General features: G+C 48.4%; 1 protein-coding gene across 5 annotated transcripts in view; it reads left to right on the top strand.

Annotated features, from left to right (window-relative positions):
* The window catches only part of LOC137349122 (zinc finger protein 132-like), a 109,348-nt gene extending 87,218 nt beyond the window's left edge, over positions 1-22,130 (top strand). For 2 of the 5 annotated variants that reach the window (XM_068014495.1, XM_068014496.1), the window contains exon 3: positions 18,600-22,130. In XM_068014495.1, the coding sequence (XP_067870596.1) occupies positions 18,671-19,624 (954 nt within the window). In that variant the 5' untranslated portion in view covers positions 18,600-18,670 and the 3' untranslated portion in view covers positions 19,625-22,130. Of the gene's footprint in view, positions 1-16,093; positions 16,671-18,599 lie in introns of those variants that run through there. The other 3 variants (XM_068014499.1, XM_068014497.1, XM_068014494.1) reach the window with 3 other exon arrangements.
* The last annotated feature ends 248 nt before the right edge of the window (positions 22,131-22,378 follow it).

Raw genomic sequence — 22,378 nt, 5'->3', positions numbered from 1 at the left:
GGTTGGTTTATATCAGACAGTGGGAGATTGGTGTCAGTGACTGTGGGGTTGGTTTATATCAGACAGGAGGAGATTGGTGTCAGTGACTGTGGGGTTGGTTTATATCAGACAGGTGGAGATTGGTGTCAGTGACTGTGGGGTTGGTTTATATCAGACAGGTGGAGATTGGTGTCAGTGACTGTGGGGTTGGTTTATATCAGACAGGTGGAGATTGGTGTCAGTGACTGTGGGGTTGGTTTATATCAGACAGGTGGAGATTGGTGTCAGTGACTGTGGGGTTGGTTTATATCAGACAGGAGGAGATTGGTGTCAGTGACTGTGGGGTTGGTTTATATCAGACAGGGGGAGATTGGTGTCAGTGACTGTGGGGTTGGTTTATATCAGACAGTGGGAGATTGGTGTCAGTGACTGTGGGGTTGGTTTATATCAGACAGTGGGAGATTGGTGTCAGTGACTGTGGGGTCGGTTTATATCAGACAGTGGGAGATTGGTGTCAGTGACTGTGGGGTCGGTTTATATCAGACAGGAGGAGATTGGTGTCAGTGACTGTGAGGTTGGTTTATATCAGACAGGAGGAGATTGGTGTCAGTGACTGTGGGGTCGGTTTATATCAGACAGTGGGAGATTGGTGTCAGTGACTGTGGGGTCGGTTTATATCAGACAGGAGGAGATTGGTGTCAGTGACTGTGGGGTTGGTTTATATCAGACAGTGGGAGATTGGTGTCAGTGACTGTGGGGTTGGTTTATATCAGACAGGAGGAGATTGGTGTCAGTGACTGTGGGGTTGGTTTATATCAGACAGGTGGAGATTGGTGTCAGTGACTGTGGGGTTGGTTTATATCAGACAGGTGGAGATTGGTGTCAGTGACTGTGGGGTTGGTTTATATCAGACAGGTGGAGATTGGTGTCAGTGACTGTGGGGTTGGTTTATATCAGACAGGAGGAGATTGGTGTCAGTGACTGTGGGGTTGGTTTATATCAGACAGGTGGAGATTGGTGTCAGTGACTGTGGGGTTGGTTTATATCAGACAGGAGGAGATTGGTGTCATTGACTGTGGGGTCGGTTTATATCAGACAGTGGGAGATTGGTGTCAGTGACTGTGGGGTCGGTTTATATCAGACAGTGGGAGATTGGTGTCAGTGACTGTGGGGTTGGTTTATATCAGACAGGAGGAGATTGGTGTCAGTGACTGTGGGGTTGGTTTATATCAGACAGTGGGAGATTGGTGTCAGTGACTGTGGGGTTGGTTTATATCAGACAGTGGGAGATTGGTGTCAGTGACTGTGGGGTTGGTTTATATCAGACAGGAGGAGATTGGTGTCAGTGACTGTGGGGTTGGTTTATATCAGACAGGTGGAGATTGGTGTCATTGACTGTGGGGTTGGTTTATATCAGACAGTGGGAGATTGGTGTCATTGACTGTGGGGTTGGTTTATATCAGACAGTGGGAGATTGGTGTCAGTGACTGTGGGGTTGGTTTATATCAGACAGGAGGAGATTGGTGTCAGTGACTGTGCGGTTGGTTTATATCAGACAGGAGGAGATTGGTGTCAGTGACTGTGGGGTTGGTTTATATCAGACAGGTGGAGATTGGTGTCATTGACTGTGGGGTTGGTTTATATCAGACAGTGGGAGATTGGTGTCATTGACTGTGGGGTTGGTTTATATCAGACAGTGGGAGATTGGTGTCAGTGACTGTGGGGTTGGTTTATATCAGACAGGAGGAGATTGGTGTCAGTGACTGTGGGGTTGGTTTATATCAGACAGGAGGAGATTGGTGTCAGTGACTGTGGGGTTGGTTTATATCAGACAGGAGGAGATTGGTGTCATTGACTGTGGGGTTGGTTTATATCAGACAGTGGGAGATTGGTGTCATTGACTGTGGGGTTGGTTTATATCAGACAGTGGGAGATTGGTGTCAGTGACTGTGGGGTTGGTTTATATCAGACAGGAGGAGATTGGTGTCAGTGACTGTGAGGTTGGTTTATATCAGACAGTGGGAGATTGGTGTCAGTGACTGTGGGGTTGGTTTATATCAGACAGTGGGAGATTGGTGTCAGTGACTGTGGGGTTGGTTTATATCAGACAGGAGGAGATTGCTGTGCAATGTAAATAATTTTGTGAAATATGTTCGGTCCTGTACTTGAATAAAGTGTTCGATCATGGATTGTGCTTCTTAAAAGGACACTGTGGAACTAACAATTCATCAATCACCTCTCATCGCCACTTAGACTTGCATCTGTATCGCACCGATCACAACCTCTGGCCATCCCAAAGGATGTTAAAGGCAAAAAAGTGCATCTCAAGTGCAGTCACTGCTGTAACGCTGGGAAAGCCAGCAGCCAGTTTGCGCACAGCAATGCGCTAATGACCAGGCGGCTGGATGTGGCAGGACTGCAGAGCTTAGATCAGATCTTTTGGTTGTGAGATCGTTTGCTCTGTCTATCGCATCCTGCTTACACAGTTTGGCATGCAGTAGTCCTGTGTTGTAGCTTCACCACGTGTACCCCTCATTTTGAGGTATGTCTGGTGCTGTTCCTGGCATGCCCTCCTGCACTCTTCATTGAACCAGGGTTGGTCTCCTGGCTTGATGGTAATGGTCGAGTGGGGGATATGCCGGGCCATGAGGTTACAGATTGTGGTTGCGTACAATTCTGCTGCTGCTGATGGCCCACAGTGCCTCATGGATGCCCAGTTTTGCATTGCTAGATCTGTTCGAAATCTATGCCATTTGGCACAGTGATAGTGCCACACAACACGATGGAGGGTATCCTCAATGTGAAGGCAGGACTTCGTCTCCACAAGGACTGTGCGGTGGTCACTCCTACCAATACTGTCATGAGCAGATGCATCTGCAGCAGGCAGATTGGTGAGGACGAGGTCATGTATGTTTTCCCCTCTAGTTGGTTCCCTCACCACTTGTCGCAGACCCAGTCTAGCAGATATGTCCTTTAGGACTCGACCAGTAGTGGTGCTACTGAGCCACTCTTGGTGATGGACATTGAAGTCCCCCACCCAGAGTACATTATGTGCCCTTGCCACCCTCAGTGCTTCCTCCAAGTGCTGTTCAACATGGAGGAGTACTGACTCATCAGCTGGGGGAGGGCGGTAGGTGGTAATCAGCAGGAGGTTTCCTTGCCCAGGTTTGATCTGATGCCATGAGACTTCATGGGGTCCAGAGTCGATGTTGAGGACTCCCAGGACAACTCCCTCCCTACTGTATACCACTGTGCCACCACCTCCGCTGGGTCTGTCCTGCCGGTGGGACAGGACATACCCGGGGATGGTGATGGCAGTGTCTGGGACATTGTCTGTAAGGTATGATTCCGTGAGTATGACTATGTCAGGCTGTTGCTTAACTAGTCTGTGGGACATCTCTCCCAACTTTGGCACAAGCCCCCAGATGTTAGTAAGGAGGACTTTGCAGGGTCGAAAGGGCTGGGTTTGCTGTTGTCGTTTCCGGTGCCGAGGTCGATGCCGGGTGGTCCGTCCAGTTTCGTTCCTTTTTATTGATTTCGTAGTGGTTGGTTACAACTGAGTGGCTTGCTGGGCCATTTCAGAGGGCGTGTAAGAGTCAACCACATTGCTGTGGGTCTGGAGTCACATGTAGGCCAGACCAGGTAAGGACAGCAGATTTCCTTCCCTAAAGGACATTAGTGAACCAGATGGGTTTTTACAACAATCGACAATAGATTCATGGCCATCATTAGACTAGCTTTTAATTCCAGATCTATTCATTGAATTCAAATTCCACCTTCTGCTGTGGTGGGATTCGAACCCATGTCCCCAGAGCAATACCCTGGGTCTCTGGGTTACTAGTCCAGTGACAATACCACTATGCCACCGCCTCCCCTGAAGCATTTGCAACAATCTTCAGCCAGAAGTGCCGAGTTGATGATCCATCTCGGCCTCCTCCTGAAGTCCCCAGCGTCACAGATGCCAGACTTCAGCCAATTCGATTCACTCCGCGTGATATCAAGAAACGACTGAAGGCACTGGATACTGCAAAAGCGATGGATGGGCCCTGACAATATTCCGGCAATAGTACTGAAGACCTGTGCTCCAGAACTTGCCACGTCCCTAGCCAAGCTGTTCCAGTACAGCTACAACACTGGCATCTACCCTACAATGTGGAAAATTGCCCAGGTATGTCCTGTACACAAAAAGCAGGACAAGTCCAACCCAGCCAATTACCACCCCATCAGTCTACTCTCAGTCATCAGTAAAGTGATGGAAGGTGTCATTGACAGTGCCATCAAGCGGCACATGCTGAGCAATAACCGGCTCAGTGACGCTCAGTTTGGGTTCCGCCATGGGCCACTCAGCTCCTGACCTCATTACAGCCTTGGTTCAAACATGGACAAAAGAGCTGAACTCAAGAGGTGAGGTGAGAGTGACTGCCCTTGACATCAAGACAGCATTTGATCGAGTATGGCATCAAGGAGCCCGAGCAAAACTGAGGTCAATGGGAATCAGGGGGAAAACCCTCCGCCGGCTGGAGTCATACCTAGCGCAAAGGAAGATGGTTGTGGTTGTTGGAGGTCAATCATCTGAGCTCCAGGACATCACTGCAGGAGTTCCTCAGGGTAGTGTCCTAGGCCCAACCATCTTCAGCTGCTCCATCAATGACCTTCCTTCAATCATAAGGTCAGAAGTGGGGATGTTCGCTGATGATTGCACAATGTTCGGCACCATTCGTGACTCCTCAGATACTGAAGCAGTCTGTGTAGAAATGCAGCAAGACCTGGACAATATCCAGGCTTAGGCTGATAAGTGGCAAGTAACATTCGCGCCACACAAGTACCAGGCAATGACCATCTCCAACAAGAGAGAATCTAACCATCTCCCCTTGACATTCAACGGCATTACCATCGCTGAATCCCCCACTATCAACATCCTAGGGGCTACTATTGACCAGAAACTGAACTGGAGTAGCCATATAAATACCGTGGCTACAAGAGCAGGTCAGAGGCTGGGAATCCTGTGGTGAGTAACTCATCTCCTGACTCCCCAAAGCCTGTCCACCATCTACAAGGCACAAGTCAGGAGTGTGATGGAATACTCTCCACTTGCCTGGATGGGTGCAGCTCCAACAACACTCAAGAAGCTTGACACCATCCAGGACAAAGCAGCCCGCTTGATTGGCACCCCATCTACAAACATTCACTCCCTCCACCACCGAATCACAGTAGCAGCAGTGTGTACCATCTACAAGATGCACTGCAGCAATGCACTAAGGCTCCTTAGACAGCACCTTCCAAACCCGCGACCTCTACCAACTAGAAGGACAAGGGCAGCAAATACATGGGAACACCATCACCTGCAAGTTCCCCTGCAAGTCACACACCAGCCTGACTCGGAACTGTATCGCCGTTCCTTCACTGTCGCTGGGTCAAAATCCTGGAACTCCCTTCCTAACAGCACTGTGGGTGTACCTACCCCACATGGACTGCAGCGGTTCAAGAAAGCAGCTCACCACCACCTTCTCAAGGGCAATTAGGGATGGGCAATAAATGCTGGCCTGGCCAGCAACGCCCGCATCCCCTGAATGAATAAAAAAAAGATGATCTGTTTTTTGTGATGTATCTCAAGGGATAAGTATTGATCCCAGGAGGACAGGGTTAACTCCCCTGCTCTTCTATAAAATCGTGCCACCTGAGGTTTTACATCCATCTGTTGGGCAGGCGGGGCCTTGGTTTAACATCCCTTCCGAAAGATGGTACCACTGACCGTGCAGCCCTCCCTCAGGACTGGCACCTAAGAGTTATCAAGGGTTTGACACAGTGTGTATTTAAAACAAGGCTGATTTATTATTGGTCACATACACAGAATATTAAATACCAGCCTAGTTATTACCATCAGCAAAATTAATCCCAATGGTCCAGAGTGAACACAGCCCAGTCCGAGGCCAGCAGGGTCCACAGCAGGGTCCAACAACACCACCACCCCACCCCCGCCTGCCCAGCCCCGTCGGGGTCACGTGTGAACTTGCTGGTGCCTCAGCAGGTAGGAGGAGCGGGTGAATCCCTTCCCGCACACAGAGCAGGTGAACGGCCTCTCCCCCCGGTGCACCTGTTGGTGTGTCAGCAGGCTGGACGAGCGCTTGAACCCCTTCTCGCAGTGCGTGCAGCGGAACGGCCTCTCGTCGGTGTGAATGCGCTGGTGGATCAGGAGCTCCTCGGAGCTCCGGAAGCTCTTCCCGCACTCGGAGCAGACGAAGGGCCGCTCGTCGGTGTGGATGCGCTGGTGCCGGAGGAGGCTGGACGACTGCGTGAAGCCCCTCCCGCAGTGCGCGCAGCCGAACGGCCGCTCCCCGGTGTGGATGCGCCGGTGCTTCATCAGCTCCTCCGAGCTTTTGAAGCCCTTCCCGCAGTCGGAGCACTTGAAGCGCCTCTCGTCCGTGTGGACCCGCTGGTGCGTCAGCATGTTGGAGGACTGGGTGAACCCCTTCCCGCACACGGAGCAGGTGAACGGCCTCTCCCCGGTGTGGCTGTGCCGGTGGGTTTCCAGCTCGGACGGGTAGTTGAATCCCTTCCCGCAGTCGCCGCACTTGTACGGTTGCTCCCCGGTGTGGCTGCGCTTGTGCCTCAGCATGTTGGAGGACTGGCTGAAGGTCCGTCCACACACACAACAGATGTACGGCTTCCTACTCTTGTGATTGGTGCTTTGTCCTTCCACGTTCCAAGGCCGATGATATTCAGGTCCTGGATCGGTACTAACGGCTTCTGCCGCCTCCATCGATCAAAAACAGGCTCACTGGAAAAAGAATCAGAATACAGACATGTAACCAATAACTGTTAGAAAACTCTGATCCCTGGGATTGTCTTATGAGGACAGATGGTGCAGACGGGGCCTGTATTCTCTGGAGCTTAGAAGAATGACAGGTGATCTCACTGAAACTTACAAAATTCTTACAGGGCTCAAAAGGGTTGGTGCAGGAAGGATGTTTCCCCTGGGTGAGGGTTGCGGGGGAGTTCTGGAACCAGGGACACAGTCTCAGGTGAGATGAGGAGGAATTTCTTCACTCAGCAGGTGGTGAATCTTTGGAATTCTCTCCCCTAGAGGAATATGGAAGCTGAATTGTTGAGTATATTCAAGACAGAGAGTGATAGATTTCTAGATAGTCATTTGGTAGTACAGAACTTGAGTATTGCTGCAATTAGAGACATTTTATTGAAGCTTTTCATCTTGCAGTCATCAGGACAGCTCGCAAGAATACCAATGTAAGGGAAAGCAACAAATATGAGAAGAGAATGCTGACGGGTTGGCAAGTGGACTCTGATTGGTCAAGGCATTGCCCTGAGGAATGAACCAGCGAATGGCTGTCACCTAATTTGTTTAGCTGAAACAGGCGCAATGTGTGGACATGTTCTTTCAGTCTGTTTGCACATGTACACACATTGCACCTGTTTCAGCTGAACAAAATAAGTGACAGCCATTTGTTGGTTCATTCCTCAGGGCAAAGCCTTGACCAATCAGAGTGAAGCTGCCTGGTTTAAATTTCAAACAAAGCTGGGCAGTGAACTATCAGTCACCATAAACTCGTGCATTCTTCATGGCAATGCCGCTACCAATCAGAGTTCATTTGCCAACCAATCAGCATTCTCTTCTCATATGTGTTGCTTTCCCTTACATTGGTATTCTTGCAAATTGTCCTGATGAGTGCAAGATTTCTAGATACTAAAGATATTAACGGACATGGGGTTAGTGCGGGAAAATGGCATTGAGGTAGTAGATCAGCCATGATCTAGTTGAATAGTGGAGCAGGCTTGAGGGGCCGATTGGCCTACGCTCCTATTTCCTATGTTTCTATGTTAAGACACAGATCATCCACATTCTAATTTAACGGCAGAACAAACTGGAGGGGCAGAATGGCCTCCCCGCTGCTCCTGTTTCTTAAGTTCCAATACAATGACTGCATTCCGAGGCTGGGACAGGCTCAAGCTCGACATTACCCTGATGAATCGAGTGACTCTGTCAAATCTTGATGTGATGTTTGGTTTGAGTTTCCCGTCTCCTCTCCTTCTAATACCCTGTAAAAAACGAGTTTACAAATATCATCACTGTTAGTACAGGACAGAAATTCAGAACAGACAATTCTAGTTTCTACAGAACATATCGATAAGTACATGATGGGGGGAAGGAATGGAAGGATTATATTGATGCGATGAGATTCAGTAGAGAGGGAGGGGGCTCATGTAGAGCAGAAACTCCAACATAGACCATCTGGTTCACTAATGTCCTTTATGGAAGGAAATCTGCCATCATTACCCGGTCTGGCCTACATGCGATTCCAATCCAGATCCACAGCAATGTGGTTGACTCTTAAATGCCCTCTGAAATGGCCTAGCAAGACATTCACTTGTATCAAAACTGCTACAAGATCTAAGAAAAGGAATAAAACCGGACAGACCACCTGGCGTCGATCCAGGCACAGGAAACAACAACGGCAAACCCAGCCCTGTCGACCCTGTAAAGTCCTCCTGACTAACATTTGGGGGCTTGTGCTAAAATTGGGAGAGCTCCCACAGACTGGTCAAGCAACAGCCTGACACAGTCATACCTTACAGACAATGTCCCTGATATCACCATCACCATCCCTGGGTTTATGCTGTCCCACCGGCAGGACAGACCCAGCAGAGGTGACAGCAGTTGGGAGGGAGTTGCCCAGGGAGTCTTCAACATCGATTCTAGACCCCCATGAAGTCTCATGGCATCAGGTCAAACATGGACAAGGAAACCACCCGCTGATTACCACCTACCGCCCTCCCTCAGCTGATGAGTCAGTACTCCTCCATGTTGAACAGCACTTGGAGGAAGCACTGAGGGTGGCGAGGGCACAAAATGTACTCTGGTTGGGGGACTTCAATGTCCATCACCAAGAGCGGCTCGGTCGCACCACTACTGACTGAACTGGCCAAGACCTAAAGGACATAGCTGCCAGACTGGGTCTGCGGCCGGCAGTGAGGTAACCAAAAAGAGGGAAAAACCTACTTGACCTTGTCCTCACCAATCTACTTGTCGCAGATGCATCTGTCCAGACAGTATTGGTAGGAGTGGCCGCTGCTTAGCCATTGCAGAGACAAAGTCCCGTCTTCACATTGAGGATACCCTCCATCATGTTGTGTGACACTACCACTGTGCTAAATGGGATAGATTTCAAACTGATCTAGCAACTCAAAACTGGGCATCCATGAGGCGCTGTGGGCCATCAGCAGCAGCAGAATTGTACTCAAACACAATCTGTAACCTCAAAGCCCGGGCATATCCCCCACTCTACCATTACCATCAAGTCGGGGGAACCAACCCTGGTTCAATGAAGAGTGCAGGAGGACATGCCAGGAGCAGCACCAGACATACCTCAAAATGAGGGATGTCAGCCTGGTGAAGCTACAACACAGGACTATCTGCGTGCCAAATAGCGTAAGCAGCATGCGAAAGACAGAGCTAAGCGATCCCATAACCAACGGATCAGATCTAAGCTCTGCAGTCCTGCCACATCCAGTCGTAAATGGTGATGGACAATTAAAAAACTAGCAGGAGGAGCAGGCTCCACAAATATCCTCATATCAGTGCAAAAGAAAAGGCTGGAACATTTGCATCCCATATTCAGCCAGAAGTACCCAGTGGATGATCTATCTCGGCATCCTCCTGAAGTCGACAGCAACATAGATGCCAGTCTTCAAACAATCCAATTCACTCCACATGATATCAAGAAACAACTGAAGGACTGGATACTGCAAAGGCTATGGGCCCTGACAATATTCTGGCAATAGTACTGAAGACCTGTGCTCCGGGACTTGCCGCGCCCCTAGCCAAGCTGTTCCAGTACAGCTACAACACTGGTATCTACCTGGCAACATGCAAAATTACCCAGGTATGTCCTGTACACAAAAAGCAGGACAAATACAACCCAGCCAATTATAGCTCTATCAGTCTACTCTCGATCATCAGCAAAGTGATGGAAGAGGTTGTCGTCAGTGCTATCAAGCTGCACCTGCTCATCAATAACCTGCTTGGCGATGCTCAGTTTGGGTTCCACCAGGGCCACTCAGCTCCTGACCTCATTACAGCCTTGGTCCAAACATGGACAAAAGAGCTGAACTCCAGAGGTGAGGTGAGAGTGACTGCCCTTGACATCATACAGCATTTGACAGAGTATGGCATCAAGGAGCCCTAGCAAAACAGGAGTCAATGGGAATCAGGGGGAAACTCTCTGCTGATTGGAGTCCTACCTAGCATGAAGGAAGATGGTTGTGGTTGTTGGATTTCAATCATCTCAGTCCCAGGACATCACTGCAGGATTTCCTCAGGCTAGTGTCCTGGGCCCAACCTTCTTCAGCTGCTTCATCAATGACCTTCCCTCTATCATAAGTGGGGCTATTCGCTGATTGCACAATGTTCAGCACCATTCGCTACTCCTCAGATACTGAAGCAGCCCATGTCCTGATGCAGCAAGACCTGGACAACATCCAGGCTTAGACTGATAACTGGCAAGTAACATTCGCCAGGCAATGACCATCTCAACCAACAGAGAATCTAACCATCTCCCCTTGACTTTCAATGGCATTACCACTCATCCTCAATGAATCCCCCACTATCAACATCCTGGGGGTTACCACTGACCAGAAACTGAACAGGACCAGCCATAAATACTGTGGCTGCAAGAGTAGGTCAGAGGCTGGGAATTCTGCAGCAAGTAACTCACCTCCTGTCTCCCCAATGCCTATCCACCATCTACAAGGCGCAAGTCAGAAGTGTGATGGAATACTGTCCACTTGCCTGGATAGGTGCAGTTGCAGCAACACTCAAGAAGGTCAACACCATCCAGGACAAAGCGGCCAGCCTGAATGGCACCCCATTCACCACCTTCAACATTCACTCCCTCCACCACTGACGCACAGTGGCAGCAGTGTGTACCATCTACAAGATTCACTGCAGTAACTTACCAAGGCTCCTTCGACAGCACCTTCCAAACCCGTGACCACTACCACCTAGGGCAAGGGCAGCAGATACATGGGAACACCACCACCTACAAGTTCCCCTCCAAGTCACACATCATCCTGACTATGTCCCCGTTCCTTCACTGTCGTTGGGTCAAAATCCTGGAGCTCCCTTCCCAACAGCACTGTGGGTGTACCTACCTCACATGGACTGCAGTGGTTCAAGAATACAGCTGACCTCCACCTTCTCCAGGGAAATTAGGGTGGGCAATAAATGCTGGCCTTGCCAGAGATGCCAACATCCAATGAACAAATAAACAAAAAGACCTGTTGGGCCGAATGGGCTGTTTCTGTGCCTTCGACTGGATGTAATTCACAGGAACGAAGGAGCAGGAGTAGGCTATTCAGCCCATCGAGCCTGCCCCGCCATTCAATACGATCATGGCTGATCATCCACTTCAATGCCTTTTCCCCACACTATCCCCATATCTCCTTATGTCATTTGTATTTAGAAATCTGTCAATCTCTGCTTTAAACAATGACTGAGCTTCCACAGTCCTCTGGGGTAGAGAATTCCAAAGATTTACAACCCTCTGAGTAAAGAAATTTCTCCTCATCTCTGTCCTAAGTGGTTTCCCCCTTATTTTGAAATTGTGTCCCCTAGTTCTAGACTCCCCAACCAGGGAAAACATCTTACCTGCATCTACCCAGTCTATTCCTTTAAGTATTTTGTAGGTTTCAATGAGGTCACTCTCATTCTTCGAAACTCTAGAGAATACAGGTCCAGTTTCCCCAATCTTTCTTCAAAGGACAGTCCCACCATCCCGGGAACAAGTCTGGTGAACCTTCGTTGCACTCCCTCAATGGCAATAATATCCTTCCTAAGGCAAGGGGACCAAAACTGCACACAGTACTCCAGGTGCAGTTTAGCTAAGGTTTTATACAATTGAAGCAAGACTTCACTACTCCTGTACTCAAATCCTCTTGCGATAAAGGTGAACATATCATTAGCCTTCTTAACTGCTGCTGCACCTGCATGTTAGCTTTCAGTGACTTATTGACAAGGACACCCAGGTCCCTTTGTACATCTGCACTTTCTAATCTCTTACCATTGAAGAAATACTCTGCACATCTGTTCCTCCTACCAAAGTGGATAACCTCACATTTTTCTACATTTTGTTCCATCTGCCATGTTCTTGCCCACTCACTAAGTGTTTCCAAATCCCCTTGAGCCACTTTGCATCTTCCTCACAACCCACATAGTTTTGTGTCATCCGTGAACTTGGAAATATTACATTTGGTCCCCACATCCAAATAATTGATATATATTGTCAACAGCTGGGGCCCAAGCACTGATCCTTGCACAACCCCACTAGTCACAGTCTGCCAACGCGAGAATGACCCGCTTATTCCTACTCTCTGCTTTCTGCCCATTAACCAATTCGTAATCCATGACAGTATATTACCTCCTATCCCATGTGCTTTAATTTTGCTAACCAATCTCCTATGGGGGACTTTATCAAGGCCTTTTGAAAATCCAAGTATACCACGTCCACCGACTCCCCTTTATCAATTCTGTTAGTAACATCCTCAAAAAACTCCTACAAGTTCGTCAAACATGATTTCCCATTCATAAATCCATGTTGACTATGCCCAATCAGATCATTATTATCCAAGTGTCCATTTATCACATCCTTTAGAATAGATTCTAGCATTTTCCCAATGACTGATGTAAGACTAACAGGTCTGTAATTCCCTGTTTTCTCTCTCCCTCCCTTCTTAAATAGTGGGGTGACATTTGCTCTCTTCCAATCTGCAGGAACTGCTCCAGAATCTGTAGAATTTTGGAAGATGATCACCAATGCATCCACTATCTCCATACACGACCTCTTTCAACACTCTGGGATGTAGAATATCAGGTCCTGGGAACTTATCAACCTCCAGCCCCATTAATTTCTCCAATACAACCTTCTTACTAATAGTAATTTCCTTCAATTCCTCATTCCCCCTAATCCCTTGGATCTCTAATTCTGGGAGATTTCTTGTATCTTCCTCAGTGAAGACAGACACAAAGTAATCATTTAGCTTCTCTGCCATTTCTCTATTCCCCATTATAAATTCTCCTGACTCTGCCTGTAATGGACCCACATTTGTCTTAGCCAAACGTTTCTTTTTTACATACCTATAGAAGCTTTTACAGTCCCTTTTTATATTTTTACCAGCTTACATTCATACTCTATTTTTCCCTTTCTTTATCAGTTTCTTCACCCTCCTTTGCTGTATTCTAAAATCCTTCCAATCCTCAGGTTTACTACTATTTCGAACAACTTTATAGGCCTTTTCTTTTAATCTTATACAATCCTTAACTTCCTTTGTTATCCACAGTTGACAGCTTTTACTTTTAGGGTTTTTTGCCTTGAAGGAATGTATAGTTGCTGTAAACTATGTAATATTTCTTTAAAGACTATCCATTGCCTATTTACTGTCATGCCTTTTAATGTATTTTCCCAATCCACCTCAGCCAATTTGCCCCTCATGCCTTCATAATTTCCTTTGTTGAAAGGATTCGGATTGAACTACCTCACTTTCAAACATCATATTATGGTCACTCATCCCTAAAGGATCTTTTACAACAAGATTATTAATTAGCCCTTTCTCATTTCATAATATTAGATCTAAAATAGCCTGTTCTCTAGTCGGTTCCTCAACATACTGCTCTAGTAAACCATCCCTAACACACTCCAGAAACTTGTCCTCCACAGCATTGGTGCTCATTTGGTTTACCCAGTCTATATGCAGATTGAAGTCACCCATGATTACTGTATTACCCATGCTACATGCTTCCCTAATCTCCTGATTAATGCCATGCCCCACACAACTACTACTGTTTGGTGGCCTATAAACAACTCCTACCAATGTTTGCTGCCCCTTGCTGTTTCTTAGCTCTATCCAAACAGATTCCACATTTTGTTCTTCTGATCTGAGATCCTCCCTCATGCTATCCTCAAACGAAATAGAATGAGCAAACCAACGACTCCTCTCATCTTGTTTTGTTGTGCTCAGCCTGTGTGGGCATTTCCCGGGCTTAGTGGGAACATCGTATGGAATATTTAAAAGAAAGACTTGCATTTATATAGCGCCTGCCTTTCATGACTTCAACACTGTAATGTAGGAGATTTGGCAGCCAAGCTCCCACAAACAGGAATCTAAAGTACTATAAAAGCAGCTAAAGGCGAAACAGCATCCTTTTAACTATCAATTGTACTCCATCTTTAAGAGCCCCCACCCTCCCAATCTTTTTTGTTCAGGGCCTGAAATTAACAACAAAACTCCAAGGGAAAAGAAGAGAATTAGCTTTCCTCATATTAGCTGAACAGCCTCAGGGTAATTAAAATCTGTTTGTAGCCAGGACAGAAAGGGTTCAAAAAAGGAATATTCTCGCTGTTTTTATAATAGCGCTTCGATTTTTGAAAAAAATCATAAAACGAATATTCAGTTTCCCCTTCCCAGATGTTCTAGTGAACCCAAGGACGAGAAGCACCAAGCTCAGCACTGCAAGCCACAGCCCTCCTCAGCTCTGCTTGCTCTGTCCACTTGCTACTTTCCCCTCCACATACTGGTTTGATGCATATGTCAATCAAGCCACATCTACTGTCAGGTTGATCAGTACAAAAAGGGCAGGGTCTGCAACCAAAAGGTAAACAGTTCTCTCTGCAGATGCCGAGTGTCTCCAATATTTTCTCGGACCCACCAGCCTCAACTCCCGATTGGGAAAGAATTAGCAAGTAGGAAGGTAGGAATTGCAAGACAAAAATAGACCAAGATCCATCTAAAATAAAATCAAAATACTGTAGATGCTGGAAATCTGAAATAAAAACAAGATGGACCTGATGAAGGGTCACTGACCTGAAATGCTAACTCTGCTTCTCTCTCCACAGATGCTGCCAGGGCTGCTGAGTATTTCCAGCATTTCTTGTTTTTATTATCCAAGATCCATCTAGTTTGCTGTCTACCATCCTGCCAAGATACAATGACAGTGGCGTTGTTAGGAACATAGGAGCAGGAGTAGGCCATTCAATTAGATCATGGCTGATCATCTACCTCAACACCACTTTTGCGCACTATCCCGACATTCCTTGATGTCATTAGTATCTAGATAATCATTGATTCCTCTCTTGAACATGCTCAATGAATGGGCCTCCACAGCCCTCTGGGGTAAAGTATTCCAAAGATTCACTATCCCCTAAGTGAAGAAATTCCTCCTCATCTCAGTCTTAAATGGCCTAACCCTTATCGCCAAGACTATGTCCCCTGGTTCTAGACTCACCAGCCAGGGGAAACATGCACCTTGTTTTGCCCTGTAAGAATTTTGTAAGTTTTAATGAGATCACCTCTCATTCTTTGAAACTCTAGAGAATACAGGCCCAGTTTCCTTAATCACTCCATCCCAGGGATCAGTCTGATGAACCTCCTTTGCAGCCCCTCTAAGGCAAGTATATCCTTCCTTAGATGAAGAAACCAAAACAGTACACAATACTCCAAGTTCGGTCGCACCAAGGCTCTACACAATTGCATCAAGACGTCTTTACTCCTGTACTCAAAACACCTTCTGATAAAGGCCAATATACCATTTGCCTTCCTAATTGTTTGCTGCACCTGCATGCTAGTTGTTAGTGACTCTTAAACAAGGACACCCAGGTCCCTTTGGACATCAATACATGGTTGACTAACCATAGCAATCAATCCCTATCAATTAGACTATGACAGACCCCCACATGAATGGAGCAAAACCCCAGTGGTGGAGAGCTCTGGGAAACCAGCAGTCGACAGTTGCCTGTTCCTCCTAAGCAGTATTGCACACTCACCACCATTATGCCCGAAACGTTATTTTCCGAACGAATCACTGCTAACCCCTTCCACCGCCTTGCATGGACTGAGCACGGGCTCCCTGGAAGAGCAATCAGAAACATGGGAGTACAACGAGCAACATGTTGGCGGCCATGGCAATCGAACGGCTTCCATGGCCGCCGCCCTTACCCAGACACCCTCGCGCGGGAGAAAGTGCCCCAACGGTGTTGATAGGGGCCGAGGGCGCAGGCGCTTTAGGGAAGGGGCGGGGCGTCCGCATCCTGAGCATGCGCGTTCTGTCGAGTAGCGGACAGAGAAGCTTCGAGGTGCATCGGGAGCAGGTGGGAGGCGGAGGGAGGGTCGATGCTGGGCTGCATGAGCATCGCTTCAGCCAGTCTGGGGCCCTTCCTTCCCCTCTGTCCCGCCCCACCCTCTTTCCCTGCTCCGCCCACACCGAGCACCGGGTAGGTGAGGCTGGAGTCGGGGGCCTCACCCCGGTGATTATTTTTTTCCCTTTCGCTCCGACCAGGACTCACCGCCGAGCCCAGCCCGCCCCGGCATGCACTGCGGGACCAGCCTCCACTCCCCCCACCTTGGGGATGGAACGCATGCGCGTTGAGACGAGAGTGAGGGAGATAGAACGGTTTCTGGCGCGCAGAGGATTGTGGCTATTCGGGCCGCCATTGTCTGCATTTTCCCGCCCCCGCTCCCCAACTTCTCCATCACCTTCCCAGACTGGAAACACAGGCATAACGGAAGAAAACGCCCCATAAAATACAGGAAATGCTCATCAGCAGACCCAACAGCTTCTGCGGAAAGACAGAGAAAAATACAGAGTCAACATCGATGGCGAGAAGGTCGCCCAAACCTTGGCTCAAGTTAGTAGCGCTTCCAAGTCCTGGGTTCAAGTCCTCCCATTTCCCCCACCCCCACTTCTATTACCTGAGCAAAAAAAATCAAGGCCGACGCTCCAGGGACCAGTGCCGAGGGAGCGCTGCGCCGTCAGATATGCCGACTTTCAGATGAGACATTAAACCGAGAGTCCCCGTCCGCCCTCGAGGGTGGATGTAAAAGATCCCCCCAGCCGCTATTGGAAGAAGAGCAGCAGGATGTTCACCGCAGTGTCCTGGACCCAATATTTATCCCTCAACCAACATCACTAAAAAAACAGATTATCCGGTCCTTTATCACATTGGGATCTTGCTGTGTGAAAGTTGGCTTCCATGTTTCCTACATTTCAACAGTGACTACACTTCCAAAAAACAGTTCTTTGGCTGAAAAGCAATTTGAGACATCCAATAGTTGGTTCGTTCCTTCTTTCTCCACAGATGCTGCTAGACCTGCTGAGTATTTCCAACATTTTTTGTTTTTGTTTCGGTTTTGCAGCACCTGCAGTGTTTTGCTTTTGGAAAGACAGATTGAGAGCCACTGGATCATCCAGATCCCGCCGAGCTCCCAGCCAACGGGTATCCAAATCTCAGCATGCAATGGGTGGAGTTGGGAGTGAGACTGGTCTATAACGACCTCTCCTCATCCATGTGGGCCTATCGTGAGTCCAGTGGGCTCCAATAGTTTTCATCTGAAGCTAACTTGCAATGCATACAAGTTATTTGAAGTTGAACACTTGGTGGCTAATTCCTTTTCTCACCCTACCTTCAGCACTATCCCCCTGTATGTCGTGTATGACCTCCTTCAGTGCTATAAACCTCCTCCAAGCTCCATGTTCCTTTGACTCCAGCCTCTTTTTGCATCCCCATCACCCAAACCATGAGCAACCATGCCTGCTGCCACCTGGTCGCACTCTCTGGAATACCCCCCAAACCCCTCCTTCAGTGCCCTCTTTATAATTCCAACATTATCACATTGCTGTTGGTGGGACCTTGCTGTGTTCAAAGTGACTGCCTCCCATATTTCCTACATTTACAAGAGTGACGACACTTCAAAAGTACTTTATTGGCTGTAGAGACATTTGGGACGTCCAGTGTTTGTGAAAGGGTCCGGATAAATGCAAGGCTTATTTATTTAACTAAAAGCCTTTCGTGTGCCACATTATCAAAAGCCTTCAGGAAGTTGAGAAGAGACCACGTCATCGGACTTATTACTGTCCATCCGGCTTGTCACTTCCCCAAACAGATCAGGGAGGCCAGTCAGATAGGATCTGCCCCTTCCTGAACCCATGTTGATTGCTGGACCAGAGATTTATGCCAGCGTCGAGTCTCTGGCTCGAGGAAGGGAGGTTAAAAAAATGTGAGGAATCTCGATTTTAAAGGAAGAGAGTGTAAGAACCTAAGAAATAGGAGTAGGCGTCGGCCATTCACCCCTTCAAGCCTGCTCTGCTATTCAGTGAGATCATGGCTGATCTTCTAGCTCAATACCATTTTCCAGCACTATCCTCGTATCCGTTGATGCTTTTAATAGGTAGAAATCTATAGATCTCAATCTTGAACATACTCAATGGCTGAGTTTCCACAGCCCTCTGAGGCAGAGAATTCCAAAGATTCTCCACCCTCTGAGTGAAGAAATTCCTCCTCATCTCAGCCCTAAATGGCCTGCCCCTTATTCTGAGACTGCGTCCCCTGGTTATGGACTCCCCAACCAGAGGAAACATCCTTCCTGCATCTACCCTGTCGAGCCCCGTAAGAATTTTGTATGTTTGAATGAGATCACGTCTTGAGTGTGTCGGACGGGGAAATTTACAGCTTAGAGGGTGCAAAAGAGGAAGGAACCTTCTGTAGAAAAGGGAATTGTCTGTTCTGAATTTTTATCCTGCAGTTAACAGCGATGAATTTTGTGAAATCCTTTTACAGGGGATTGGAAGGGGAGGAATTGCATCTTGTCAAGATCTTAACAGAATCACTCTGTTCATCAGGACCCTAACATGGCAGAACAGGGCACCAATCCCAGCAGCGAGAGAGCGTTCATGTGCCCCGCCTGCGGACGAGCCTTCAGCCGATTGTCCAACTTGGCGAGGCACCAGCGCAGCCATGCCACAGGGCAGCTGTGTGACTGCGGCGACTCCGAGAAGGGGTTACTGTGCCAGACCCAGGCGGGAAAGCGTTGGCACATCCACGCTGGGGAGAGGCCGTTCGCCTGCTCCGTGTGCGGGAAAGGCTTCACTCAGTCGTCCCACCTGCGGACTCACCAGCGCATCCACACCGGGGAGAGGCCGTTCACCTGCTCTGTGTGCGGGAAGGGATTCAATTCTTCGTTCCACCTGCTGAGACACCAGCTGGTCCACACCGACGAGAGGCCTTTCAAATGCCCTGACTGCGGAAGCAGCTTTAAAAGCCCCGACTTGTTGGTGCAACACCAGCGCGTTCACAGCGAGGACAGGCCGTTCGGTTGCTCCCGCTGCACCAAGAGGTTCAGGCGAGCATCCAGCCAGCTGGCGCACCAGTGCGCTCGCGCCGGAGACAGGCCCCTGACCTGCTCCGCCTGCGGGAAGGCGTTCACCCGCTCGTCACACCTGCTGATGCACCAGCGCATCCACACCGGGGAGAGGCCCTTCGTCTGCTCCGTGTGCGGGAAGGGATTCACTCACTCCTCTAACCTGCTGAGGCACCAGCGGGTCCACACCGGGGAGAGGCCGTTCACCTGCTCCATGTGCGGGAGGGGATTCACTCAGTCCTCGAATCTGCTGACCCACCAGCGGGTCCACACCGGGGAGAGGCCCTTCACCTGCACTGTGTGCGGGAAGGGATTCACTTGTTCGTCCTACCTTCTCACGCACCAGCACATTCACACTGGGGAGAGGCCGTTCACTTGCTCCGTGTGTGGGAAAGGATTCACTCAGTCGTCTCACCTTCTGAGACACCAGCGTACACATGTTTGACTGCAGGGCTTGGATTCTGCTGTTAAACCCTGCAGGACAGAACTGTATACATTCTGGTAATTTCTGCTGATGTTAATAATTCTGGATTTTAATATTCTGACGAATCAATCAGCTTTGTTTCAAACACCGTGTCAAGTCCCTGATGTCACTGAGATAAGGCTGGAGCTGACTGATGATTTATTCTGGACATTCCCTGTCCCTCTGTGTCTGGGGGAAAACCTGATGGGTTCATTTCTTTGAGGGGAGATTTATTTGAGGTGTATACATCTATGAGGGGGCCTAGATAGAGTAGATAGGGAGGACCTAATTCCCTTAGCAAAGAGGTCAATAACCAGGACATAGATTAGAAGTTATTGGTAGAAGGATTAGAGGGGAGTTGAGGAGAATTTTCTTTTCACCCAGCAGGTGCGAGGGGTCTGGGATTAAAAAACAACACTTGGATGCGCATTTGAGATTCCATAACCTACGGACCAAGAATTGGAAGGTGGGATTAGAATGAATGGCACCTTGTCAACCAGCATAGGCATGGTGGGCTGAATGGCCTCTTTCTGTGCTGTGAAATCTTCTGCATTTTGCTTTACTTTCGGTGAATGTTTGTGCTCGTGGAAGTCAGTGCCGGGAAATGGGACATTTTCGTCATTCTGCGCACCTAGTTTCTTTATTCAGGCTGAATTTTTTAAAGTGTATATTCTGTGTTATTAGAATCAGTATATGAGGAATCAGCTGGGGTCCTTCTCTGAGGGAAACACATCAGTTCCGTTCCAGCCCAGCTAACTAGGGTGTCCTTAACCAATGTCAATTGGTAAATAGCAAGTTCCAGAATGACTATTTCTTGTAATGCAGTCCCTCAAATATCGAAGATAAGCCAGGATTTGAAGAAGGTCAAAGGATGCGCTAGAGTGAGGGGAAGGCGGTGGCGTAGTGATAATGTGACTGGACTAGTAGCCCAGGCTCTACTGCTCCGGGGATGTGGGTTCGAATCCCACCAGGGCAGATGGTGAAATTTGAATTCGATTAATAAATCTGGAATTAAAAAGCTAGTCCTCACGGTGACCGTGAAACCGTTGTCGATTGTTGTAAAAACCCATTCTGGTTCACTCGTCCTTTAGGGAAGGAAATCTGCCGTCCTTACCCGGTCTGGCCTGCATGTGATTCCCACGGCAACATGGTTGACTCTTAAATGCCCTCTGTGATGGCATTGCAAGCCACTCAGTTCAAAGGGCAGTTAGGGATGGGCAATAAATGTTTGGCCTAGCCAGTGATGCCCACATCCCATGAACGAATTTTAAAAAGTAGAGTCCGGAACAGGGGACCTCAAAATGAGAGCCAGGCCTTTCAGGGGTGATGTCAGGAAGCAGTTTTTCCCACAAAGGCTAGTGGAAATCTGGAACTCTTTTACACCCCCAGAAAAAAAAGCTGTTGAGGCTGGGGTCAATTGATTTTTCAAAACTGAGATTGATAGGTCTGTGTTGGGTATGGACCCAAGACAGGTTGAGATTAGCAATGATCTAATTGAACAGGCTCGAGGGGGCTGAATGGCCTCCTCCTGTGGCTGTGTACTAATAGAAGATGTAGGCACCTCTTGACTTTGTTTCAGCATCCTTGGGCGTATTTACAAACCACCAGGCCACAGAGCACGTGCTCAGGCCCCCAGCCTGGGCAGTGGCTTTGACTGGCAGCTGTTTCTCAAACAACAACTTGCATTTATATAGCACCTTTAACATCAGTAAAACGTCCCAAGGCGCTTCCCAGGAGCGTGGATCAGACAGAATTGGACACCGAGCCACATAAGGAGATATTAGGGCAACTGGCCAAAGGCACGGTCAAAGAGGTCACTTTTATGGAACGTCTTAAAAAATGGAGAGAGAAGGAGGTAGAGAGGCGGAGAGGTTTAGGGAGGGGATTCCAGAGCTCGGGGCCCGGGGAGCTGAAGGCACGGCTGCCAATGGTGGAGCCATTAAAATCGGGGGATGCTCAAGAGGCCGGAATTAGAGGAGCGCAGAGATCTCGGAGGGTTGTGGGGGCTGGAGGAGGTTACAGAGATAGGGAGGAGGCCATGGAGGGATTGGAAAAACAAGGATGAGAATTTTAAAATCGAGGCATTGTCAGACCGGGAACCAGTGTAGGTCAGTGAGCACAGGGGTGATGGGGAAATGGGACTTGGTGCGAGTTAGGATACGGGCGGCAGAGTTTTGGATGACCTCAAGTTTATGGAAAATGGGAATGTGGCTAGGACGGCTTGGGAATAGTCAAGTCCAGAGGGAATAAAAGCACGGATGAGGGTTTCAGCAGCAGATGAGCTGAGGCAGGGGCGGAGACAGGCATGTTACATTCAATAAATCAATCTCACAGCCATTCAAAAAAAGGTTTTGCCCTGGCAATGGTCAGGTGATCTAGAGTGTGGCTGCAGTAGGTAAATCTGCCTTTAAAGTAAACATGTGTTGTACGGTTGTTGTTCTTATGTGTGCAGGAGTGTGAGGAGATAGGTCACTATGATTTACTGTTCACTGAACGTCACTGTCTATAGAAATAAACAAACCTTTTGGTTCAGGGTTTGGTGCCTGGAGTTGGTAACAGTATGTGATTATAGTCCAAGAATCACAGAATCGTTACAGCGTAGAAGGAGGCCATTCGGCCCGTCGTGTCTGCACCGGCTCTCCAAATGACAAATTCACCTAGTGCCTTCTCCCCAGAACCCTGCACATTCTTCCTTTTCATATAACTGTCTAGTTCTCTTTTGAATGCTTCAATTGA

This window comes from Heterodontus francisci, chromosome 34, assembly GCF_036365525.1.
Source record: "Heterodontus francisci isolate sHetFra1 chromosome 34, sHetFra1.hap1, whole genome shotgun sequence".
NCBI lineage: Eukaryota > Metazoa > Chordata > Chondrichthyes > Heterodontiformes > Heterodontidae > Heterodontus > Heterodontus francisci.
Note: the sequence above shows the minus strand (reverse complement) of the source record. Positions and strands in the feature narration are given on the sequence as shown.